Source organism: Gavialis gangeticus, unplaced genomic scaffold (assembly GCF_001723915.1).
Source record: "Gavialis gangeticus isolate Ggan-Ray unplaced genomic scaffold, GavGan_comp1, whole genome shotgun sequence".
Lineage (NCBI taxonomy): Eukaryota > Metazoa > Chordata > Crocodylia > Gavialidae > Gavialis > Gavialis gangeticus.
Window position 1 is genome coordinate 28,852 of NW_017728978.1, and position 10,080 is coordinate 38,931.

Consider the following 10,080-nt stretch of genomic DNA (forward strand, 5'->3'; position numbering starts at 1 on the left):
TTTCTGAACCCAGCTGCGGTGCTGGGGTGAGAACCCAGGAATCCGGGCCCCAGTTGCTATGTGCAAGACCGCCCCCCTCCCCACCCCCATCTGCAGTGGTGAAGGGAACCCAGGAATCCAGGCCCACCTGCTTGAGCAGCGTGTAGTTGGAGCCATCCAGGTTAAGCTTGCGCAGGTAGTAGCGGTTGGCAAAGATAAGGAAGGGCTCATCACCTGCGAGGGGATGCCTGGGTCAGCTGGGTCAAATCATGCCCCCACCAGGACATGCACGTATGCACACGTGCCTGTTTGTGGCCTCTGCAGAGTGCAGGGGCAGCAGGATTCCTCCCCCCGACCCAAACACAAGCAGGGCAAGTTGCTCAGTACCCTCTGAATGGGGCCTATGGAGCCCAAGGGCATCGGCCCAAACACAGCATCCACTCTGGGCATGCCACCACAACTGTGCATATTCACCTGTGCACACACAGGTGTACATGTGGACATACATGTGCATGTGAACACACGCTTGTGCATGCACACACAGGCAGGCACATATGTGCATGCATTCATACATACACATATTTACATACATGCCTGCACATACCTACCTGGGTGCACCCACGCATACATACACCCTTGTGCACATGCATGCCTACCTGTGAACACAGGCATGCACACATGCCTACATATGCCTCCACAGACACAGGCGCGCACACACACACACCTACATGTCCCCACACAGGCATACACACGTGCACACACCTGCCTACCTATGCACACACAGGCAAACATGCATGCAAACTTATGTGCACATACATGCTTACATGTGCCCGCAGAGGCACGCACACACAAACACAATGCCTACCATGCACATACATGCCTACACACATGCACACGCAAGCCAACATGTGCCTGCACAAGCGTACACACAGAGGCACATGCATTGCCTGTGTGCACACACACACCTGTACACACACACCTGTACACACACACACACTTACATTCATGCCTACACGTGCCCACACAGGCATACACACACACACACGTGCACACACATGCCTACCTATGCAGACACAGGCAAACAGGCATGCACACACATGTGCACATACATTTATGTACAGGCATACACACACACTCAGAAGCACACGCACTGCCTTCCTGTGCACACAGAGGCACGCATGCCCACAGACGCATGTGCACACAGGCCTCCAGGCACCCACATACAGGCTCACCGGACACGGCTTTGCAGCTGGTGGGGTTGTCGGGCCGCAGGCGGTAGCCCTGGCGGCACAGGCACTTGTAGCTGCCCAGCGTGTTGATGCAGATCTGGCTGCAGGGGTAGGTGGTGGAGCACTCGTCCACATCCACGCATGTCTTCCCGTCGTCCTTCAGCCGGAACCCGGGGCGGCACCGGCACTGTGGGGGTTGTGGGGTCAGGGCGTGCCATGTCAGCCCTCATGCAAAGCCCCCCCACACCACCCCACTGTGCGCCCATGAGCGCGTGCACGGTGCCCAGCAGCGAGCATGCATGAGCAGTGCCCTGGACACAATGCATGGGACTGCGTGCACCAGTGCATGCCGCCTGGGACAGACTGGGCATGGGTGCATGCAACACTGGTGGGAGGAGGCCTGGGTAGTGTGAGCACACGCGCGTGCAGTGCGCCATGGGCTGCGTGACTCTGCTGGGGGGGTGCAAGGCGCAGCTCTGCACCCGCTCCCCCGCCAGCTGCTCCAGGATGTGCTGCCCCCTGGGGACTGGCATGGGCAAGGCCAGGAGTGTGAAGCTGTGTTTGTGTGTATGCGCACATGCACGTGTGTATACTGCCCCCTGGTGGCTAATGTGGGCAGGACTGGGAGAGTGCAAGGCTGTGTGTGTGTGTGTGTGTGTGTGTGTGTGTGTGTGTGTGTGTGTGTGTGTGTGTGTGTGTGTGTGTATACATACACACACGTACATTCTCTTACACCCCCCCCATGCAAATATGTGTGCATCTGCTGCCCCCTGGTGGCTGGTGTGGGCAGGGCCAGAAGTGTGCAGTGCCATGTTTGTGCATGGGCAAACCCCCCCCCCCCATGCTGCCCCCTGGTGGCTGGTGTAGGCAGGGCTGGAAGCTTGTGCATGTGTGTTGGTGTGTGTGTGCATGCATATGTATGTGCTGCCCCCTGGTGGCTGGCATGGGTAAAGCAGGGAGCATGTGAGGTTGTGTGCGCGCGTGTGTGCACACACATGTGCATATAGCTGGTACAGGCAGAGCGAGGAGCATGCCAGGCTGTGTATGTGCATGCGCATATAAATGGCATGGGCAAGCTGGGAGCATGCCAGGCCGTGTGCATATGTGCAGGTATGCGCACACAGTTGCCATGGGCAGGACTAAGAGCATGCCAGGCCATGTGTATGTGAACACGCATGTGCATATCCCCCATGCTCTCAGCTGGGCCAACCTTGTAGCCGATGCGCAGGTCCTCACAGTCCTGGGAGCAGCCGCTGAGCTTACGATTGAGGCACTCATTGATGAAGCAATTGAGCTCGTCGGAGCCATCAGCACAATCAGCACGGCCGTCGCACAGCAGCGCCTCGGGCACGCAGGCCCCCGTCTTGCACAGGAAGAACGAGTCGTTGCACTTGCTCTCTGCAACGAGGCCATGGGGGGGGCATCACTGGAGGTGCCCTGATGTCAGCCCCCACAGCCCCCTGTGGCAGCTGGCCTGTGCCCCAGGCAGCCGGGCCTGGAGCATGTGAGGCCATGTGTGTGTGAGCATGCATGTGTATGCATGCACGTGCATGCGAGGCTGTGTGTGCATGTGGGGCTGTATGTGCATGTGCATGCATATGTATGTGAGACTATGTATACACATGCATGTGTGTGCACGCATGCATGTGTGCATGCATGTGAAGTTGTGTGTGCATGCATCTGTATGTGAGGCTGTATGCACGTGAGTGTATGTGTGCGTGTGCACACAGGCACATGCATGTCAGGCTCTGTACGTGCATATAAGTGCGCGTGAGGCCATATGTGTATAGGCATGTGTTTGTGTGCACACACACATTTGCTGCCCTCCGGTGGCTGCAACATGCAAAGCCGCGCACTTGTGCGTGTGTGTGTGCGAGAGAGAGAGGCCATGTGTGCCGCTGCCTGGTGGTTGGAGCGAGCACGCGGAGCCAGGAGAGTAAGAGGCTGCGCGCGTGTGCACACGTGTGTACAGTGAGTGCTGCCCCCTGGCAGCCAGCGTGGGCACCAGTGCCTCCCCCACAGCCCCCAGGCTGGCACACACCGGAGCTGGTGCAGCGCGGGTTCTTGGGTGCCTCGTCTGAGTGGTCGTGGCAGTCGAACTCGCCGTCGCACTCCCACTGTGCGTTGCTCAGGCAGCGCCCGTTGGCGCAGCGGAACTCATGGGGGCCGCACGTCGGGTACTCTGGGGGGTGGGGAACAGTCAGGCCCGGAGCTCCCCTCACACCCCCAGGCCCTCTGGGGCAGTGGGCATGGCTCCCCAGTGCCCCTCTTCCCACAGCACCCGCCTGGAGCTCCCCCCTTGCTTGGGGGGCTCACGGTCCCACGGGTGCTGCCTTGGGCCCCACGGCACCCACCGCACTCCAGGGACTCGTCCGAGCCGTCACTGCAGTCATGGTCGTGGTCGCACACAAAGTGCTTGGGGATGCACTGCCGGTTGGCACACATGAACTCCCGCTCGTCGCACGTGTTGTTGTACACTGTGGGGGGGGAACACCATGGGTCATCAGCGTCACACGGCCCCCCCCCGCCCTCCTTGACTTGCTGAGGGAAACAGGTATGGTAGGGCTCGTCCGAGGCCATGCAGAAAAGGACCCAGGTGTCCTGGCAGTCCTCTGAGAGCCCAGCCCCCACCTCCTGGAGCAGAACCCAGGGGTCCCATGATTGGTGGGTAGAGCCCCCCCACTCCCGCCGCCCTTGCACTCACAGCAGCCGGCAGCAAGGGTCTCGTCAGCACCATCGGCGCAGTCCTTGTCGCCGTCACAGAGCCAGCGCTCAGGCACGCACACGTAGGTGCCCGGGCACTGGAAGGACCCAGCACTGCAGGTCGTCAGGCCTGGGGTCAGGGGGCAGAGGTCAGCGCCTGCTCCCACTACTAGGCCTCACCTCCTCCCAGGCCAGGTGTCCTTGCTGCCACCCCCCTGCGGCTCTAACCGCTGCACCCCGCTTCCCTCCCGGGCCTAGGAGGAGAACCCAGGCATCAGGCCCCCCCACCCCCTCCGGCAGCGCTCACGGCAGTGGGTGCCCTCGTCGGAGCCGTCCCCGCAGTCGTCGGCGCCATCGCACACCCACAGCTTAGAGATGCAGCGGTGGTTCTTGCACTCAAACTGCATGGGGTAGCAGAACTTGTCTGTGGGGGGGAGAAGCCGTTAGGGCCGTGCCAGGTTGGGCCAGGGTCCCCCAGGCTCCCACCTTCCAGAGATCAAAGACTCCCTACCCCCAACTTCTCATGATGCCCCTTGCTGCCCCAACTCCAGGCACCGCAAGGGTCCTCCACGCCCTTTCCACAATGCCCTGCTCCATCTCCCCTTACCCCCCGTCCTCCATGCCCTTCCCACAATGCCCAGCGCAGCTCACTGCAGTGGGTCTCGTCCTCGCCGTTCTCGCAGTCGTCCTCCTTGTCGCAGGTCCAGGTCATGGGGATGCAGCGCCCACTGGGGCAAGCAAAGTAGTTGGCCGGGCACTTGGGCTTCCGCATGCCTGGGGGGAGGGGGGCACATGATGTCATAGGAAGGAGGCACCCCACCCCCAGGGTCCCTTGCTTGCATAGCTTTGCCTGCCCCGCCCCCCTGGCAGCCTGAGCCCCCCAGGCTGGCAATACCCCTCCGTACCAGGGCAATTTCGCTCGTCGGAGTAGTCACCGCAGTCGTTGGCGCCATCACAGACCCAGGTCGGGGCGTAGCACAGTGACGTGTGCTCGCACTGCTGGAACGTCATGCCCTTCACCCCCAGCTTAAAGTAGCTGCTGCAGTCAGTGGCGGCTGCAGAGAACCAGCCCCAGGGCCCAGTGTGAAGGGTGGGGCCTGCCGGGGCCCCGGGCACATGCACACGTCGCACGCACATTGTACACAACCCCCACACACCGTGCACAGAGCACACAAGCCTCCCAGAGCGGTGCAGATCAGGCACAGAGCATCCATGTATTGAGCAGGGAGCACGCACGCATGCACATGGGGCATGCGCACAAGCACCATCCACACATGCATGGGGAGCACGCACACACAGAAGGCAAATGCACACACATGGAATTTATATACATGCACATGGAGCACGCACACAGCTCACAGGCACTGCAGATGGAGAGCACACATGTTGTGCATGGAGCACACGCACATCGTGGAGTGGTGCACATCACGCAGAGCCCACACGTCACCTGCACAGCACATGTGCACCACACGTGGAGCATGCCCACATGGACTGTGCACACACACACACACAGAATAGACACATCACATACAGAGCCCATGCATCACCTGCACAGTGCACATGCATGGAGCATGTCCACGTGGAGTGCCCATGCAGGCACACACAGAACGCATATGCACACATGTGGAATTCACATGCATGTGCACAAAACACACGCAGCTCAGGCATGACAGACAGCGCACACACATCATGCACGGAGTGCGAATGTGCCCCACGTGCATGACACACGGCCTAAGAGCACATCCAAAACTTCCACCCCCCACAATGCACACCCCACCACCCCTTTCCCACTCCCACCACTCCAGGACCCCATTCCTGTACCCTCCTGGGGTCACATCCAGCCCTTGGCTCTGCCCGCCCTGCACCTCCTGCCAGCCAGGGGTGCCCTGCAGCCCCCTCCCAAGTGTCCACGTCCCCACCACACAGCAGCAGCCACATCAGGCCCACATGGAGGCGCCAGGCATGGGGCTGGGGGGTCAGGGGAGTTTGGGTGGGCACTCACTGCAGTTCATCTCGTCGGATGCATCCTCACAGTCGATGATCTGGTTGCAGCGGCTCGAGTTCCCGATGCATCTCCCATCACGGCACCGGAACTCCGTGGCAGTGCAACTGGTCTCTGCAGGATGGGAGGTGGCAGAGACCAGTGCTGTGAGCTCTTCACTCACACACACGTGCTCACATGTGCATGCATGCTGCCCTGGGGACAATGCACCACGGCCAGCCGCACACATGCCATGCCCCCCTGCACACTCATGCGCAGATGCACACACACTAAACCAGGGCCATGTGGCTGAGCTGGAGGCCTGCCCAGGCACCATGGAGGCTCCATGCCCATGGTGGGGGGCGACCACGGCCTGCCTGGTGGGGAGCAGGGGGCACTCACTGTTGCATGGGACTTCGTCAGAGTTGTCACCACAGTTGTCGACTCCATTGCACCAGTCACGCGTGGCCACACAGCGCCCGTTCATGCAGTGCAGGTAGCCCTTCTTGCACTTGCGGCTGCCTGCAGGGGTGGAGGAGGGGCATGAGGTGTGGGGAGGGTTTCAGGGTCCACGGGGCTCCCAACCCCCCTATGAGTGTCTGTGGGGTGGAGGGGAATAGCTCAGGTTGAGCAGCCCCCTCCTGCTCCATTGTCCCCACCCCTCCCCCCGAGCTAGGTTGGAACCCGGGAGTCCGGACTTGCAGATCCCTCCTGGCTGCACCCCCAGACCAGGATGGGACCCCCGAGTCCAGGCGGGGCCTTACTGCAGTAGGACTGCTTCTCGTCCGACTTGTCCTTGCAGTGGGCAACGCTGTCGCAGGTGAGCGCAAAGTCGATGCAGTCGCCATTGCCGCACTCGAACTCCTCGTGCGCGTTGCAAGTGGAGTTGGGAGCTGCAGCAGGGGCACCAAGCACCAGGTGTCAGCCACCAGCCCCAGCCCAGCCCCAAGCTCCCATGCGCTCCCTCCCCTGCGCTCACCTTTGCATGTGAGGTCGTCCTGCAGCACCCGATCGCCACGGCACGAGCAGTTCACTTGCCCCCGGGGTGTGAGGAGGCACAGGTCCTGGCAGCCCCCGTTGTTCACACGGCACGGGGACAGCTCACCTGGAGGGGGTGAAGGGTCATGTATATGGCCAGGGGGTGTCCAGCATCCCTCCAGGCCTGGCACACACTCCCATCGAGGCCCCCACACCCTCATACTCACCCCTGAGCCCCCCACCCTTGGAGACAGTAGGGGAGAAAAGTGGCACAGGCTGGGGGGGCAGGTGGCAGAGCTACCAGGGCCAGGAGGGGGTCGGTGGGGCAAGACCCCTGCACCTACAAGGGGCAGCACTGAGGGCAGATGGGCAGGGGTAAATCGCCACCATGCAGGGAGCCAGGAGAGGGGTCAGGGGTGAGGGTGCCCCCCCATGCCCAGACTCACAGCTGTTGGTGTCGTTGGCCACGGCGATGATGCCCATGGGCTGCTGGGGGATGTCGACACGCAGCAGCCGCATGTCGGAGCCCATGTGCTTGTTGGCACGCTGCACGGCGCGGCGCACCCAGTCCGTCCAGAAGATGTAGTCGCTGTACACGGCCAGGCCAAATGGGTGCACCGGCTCTGACTTCAGGATCACCTGCCCCAACGCCCCACAGCACCGTCAGCACCAAGGGCTGGAGGGGGGGCAACCCCCGAGTCCCAGCCCCCTGCACCCCATGACTCACATAGCGATGGGAGCCATCATACTCGCAGCGCTCAATCTTGTCCAGCGTGGCATCAGAGAAGTAGAGCTTCTCAGCCTGGTGGTCGATGGCCAGCCCATTGGGTGTGCGGATGTCCTGGTCGATGATGATGATGACGTTGGCACCTCCCAGCGTGGCACGCATGATGCTAGGGTGCTGCTCATTCCAGTTGGTCCAAAACATCAGGCTGGATGTGTGGGGGGGGGGGACATGGGGCTGAGCCAACCCCTGCCAGGACAGCAGGGGCCCTTCTTCTCCCCAAAGGCATCTCCAGCACCCGGCAAGGGTTTGTCCCACCGGCTGTGTGGCCAGGATCTGGGGCCTGGCTGTGGCACCCCCCCCACTGCCCCACTTACTTCTGGCACTCATCCAGCACGAAGGCACGGGGGTGGTCGTCACTCGACATGGTGATGACAGTCTCGCGCTCAAAGGCGCCCACACGGCTCTGGTCCACTGTGTGCCGCGTGATGGTGGACGTGGTGTAGCTGGTCCAGTAGAGCGTGTCCCAGCCCCGGTGGTAAGCCAGCCCCTCCACTGAGCCCACATCTGGGGGGCAGAGGGGAGGGGTGAGATGATGGTACCTGCCACCCCGCTAGCGCCTCCCCCGCATGCTGAGAATGATGCCCCAGAAGCCAAATTCTGCTCCCGGCTGCACTGGTGGAAGCCGGAGATCAGAATTGGGCCCCCACGTGCTCTTGCGGCCGTGACCTTTGGCCTCAGAAGGTATAAGTGCTATAGCCTGTCCGGCCCTTGTGAACTACCTTGCACAATGAGCGTGATGCACATGTGCAGGTAACTGGGAAAGACACCAGGCAGGAAGCAGGGAGCAAGCACCAGCCTCTGTGTCCTGGGGACCTTCCTCATCAGCTCCCCTGCACTGTCACACAACAGGTGAGACATGGACACAAGGAAGGTGCTGTGCAGGGAGCTGGAAGTACGTGCTTGTCTCAAAGCCCCGGGGACCAAGGGCCCCACTCCCTACTGCCCAACCCACATGAGTTCCCTCACACTATTGCACGATGGGCATGAGCCATGGGCACAAGGAAGGTGCCATTCAGGGAGCTGGCAAGCACTAGGAACACTCCCACTTCTCCAAAACCTGGCCTCCCCAGGCCCCGGAGGTCAGGGAGCAGAGGGGATGGGCGCCCTCACTCTCCACGATGGTCTTGCGCCCGGTGCCGTCGTCGTTGATCTGCTGGATGTTGCCAAAGTGGATGTCACTGTAGAAGATGCGGCTGGCACCCTGCACCCCACCCTGGTAGTCAAAGGCCAATGCGATAACGTTTTTCATGTGCTCGGCGTCTTCGAAGGGCTTGATGGGCGCGTTGAGGTTGGTCTCGTCCGACAGGTGTATGCTCTTGAGGATGGTGCGCTCCGAGTAGAGCAGGTAGCCGTCATAGTCACGGCAGCTCACACCGTCCTCGGCCAGCATGCCGTGGGCACATGCACATGTTCGCCGGCCCCCGCCCCGGAACAGGCACAGCTGCTCACAGCCCCCATTGCTCTGGGAACAGATGTTGGTGCCTGTGGGGAGTGCAGCATGGCATCAGACAGAGCAGGGGAGGGAGCCGAGCCCGGGCACAGGCTGAGAGTGTGGGCAGTGTCAGCGGCCCCAGGGAGCAGCCAGGGCCTTTGGGCTGTGAGCGAGGGGCGGTGCATGGGATGCTGGGGGTGAGAGTGTGCGTGTAATACTGAGGGTGAGTGTGATACTAGGAGTAAGTGTGTGTGTGATACTGGAGGTGAGTGTGTGAGTGGGATACTGGGGGTGAGAGTGTGCGTGTGATACTGAGGGTGAGTGTGATACTAGGGGTAAGTGTGTGTGTGATACTGGAGGTGAGTATGTGTGTGGGATACTGGGGGCGAGAGCATGTGTGTGTGATTCCATGTGTGCAGGACCATAAGAGAGCAGGAGAGATAAGGGGGAATACGTGAGAGTCCATGTGCAATGCTACATGCAAGATCTGTAGTGCGTGCGTGTGTGTGTGTGAGTGAGTGAGAGAAAAAAGCTGGGGGGGGAGGGGAGTGGGTTGACTGTGAGACAATGCACATGTAACTCCAGGGCTGTACAGTGTAACTGCGAAACACGGAGCGAGTGTGTGTTTCTGTACATGAAACTCCAGGGGTTGTACACATGTGAGTAGGAAACATGGGGCATAAGCACATGCACACTTGTGTGTGAGAAACTCATGGGACATGGGGAGTGGGTGTGTGCATGTGAGAGACCCTGCCTGGAAGTGAGGGAACTGCATGTGCACAAGAGCCAGGCTGTGCACATACGCACACATGACAGGTGACATATGCACCCATAAGGGCACGCGTGAGGGACACTGCTTGCCTCATCTGCAGCTCCAGATGCCTCCCCGAGCTCTGCTGTCCAGCCAGTGCCAGGGCACAGAAGAGGGCCCCTACTCAGGGGGCTCCCATGCCTGCCCCAGCCCCAGGACCCCCTGCGCCAGCCCCAAACA

General features: G+C 61.1%; 1 protein-coding gene across 1 annotated transcript in view; it reads right to left on the bottom strand.

Annotated features, from left to right (window-relative positions):
- Positions 1-10,080, bottom strand: part of LOC109291281 (low-density lipoprotein receptor-related protein 1-like) — a gene marked incomplete at both ends in the record, with an annotated part of 44,342 nt that overhangs the window by 28,822 nt on the left and 5,440 nt on the right. Inside the window, 17 exons of the mRNA XM_019508214.1 lie at positions 128-213; positions 1,212-1,395; positions 2,419-2,606; positions 3,250-3,390; positions 3,563-3,685; positions 3,913-4,041; positions 4,219-4,335; positions 4,563-4,685; positions 4,817-4,966; positions 5,914-6,027; positions 6,295-6,414; positions 6,657-6,785; positions 6,872-6,997; positions 7,317-7,509; positions 7,598-7,802; positions 7,972-8,161; positions 8,768-9,139. Coding sequence (XP_019363759.1) covers positions 128-213; positions 1,212-1,395; positions 2,419-2,606; positions 3,250-3,390; positions 3,563-3,685; positions 3,913-4,041; positions 4,219-4,335; positions 4,563-4,685; positions 4,817-4,966; positions 5,914-6,027; positions 6,295-6,414; positions 6,657-6,785; positions 6,872-6,997; positions 7,317-7,509; positions 7,598-7,802; positions 7,972-8,161; positions 8,768-9,139 — 2,690 coding nt within the window. The remainder of the gene's footprint in view (positions 1-127; positions 214-1,211; positions 1,396-2,418; positions 2,607-3,249; positions 3,391-3,562; positions 3,686-3,912; positions 4,042-4,218; positions 4,336-4,562; positions 4,686-4,816; positions 4,967-5,913; positions 6,028-6,294; positions 6,415-6,656; positions 6,786-6,871; positions 6,998-7,316; positions 7,510-7,597; positions 7,803-7,971; positions 8,162-8,767; positions 9,140-10,080) is intronic.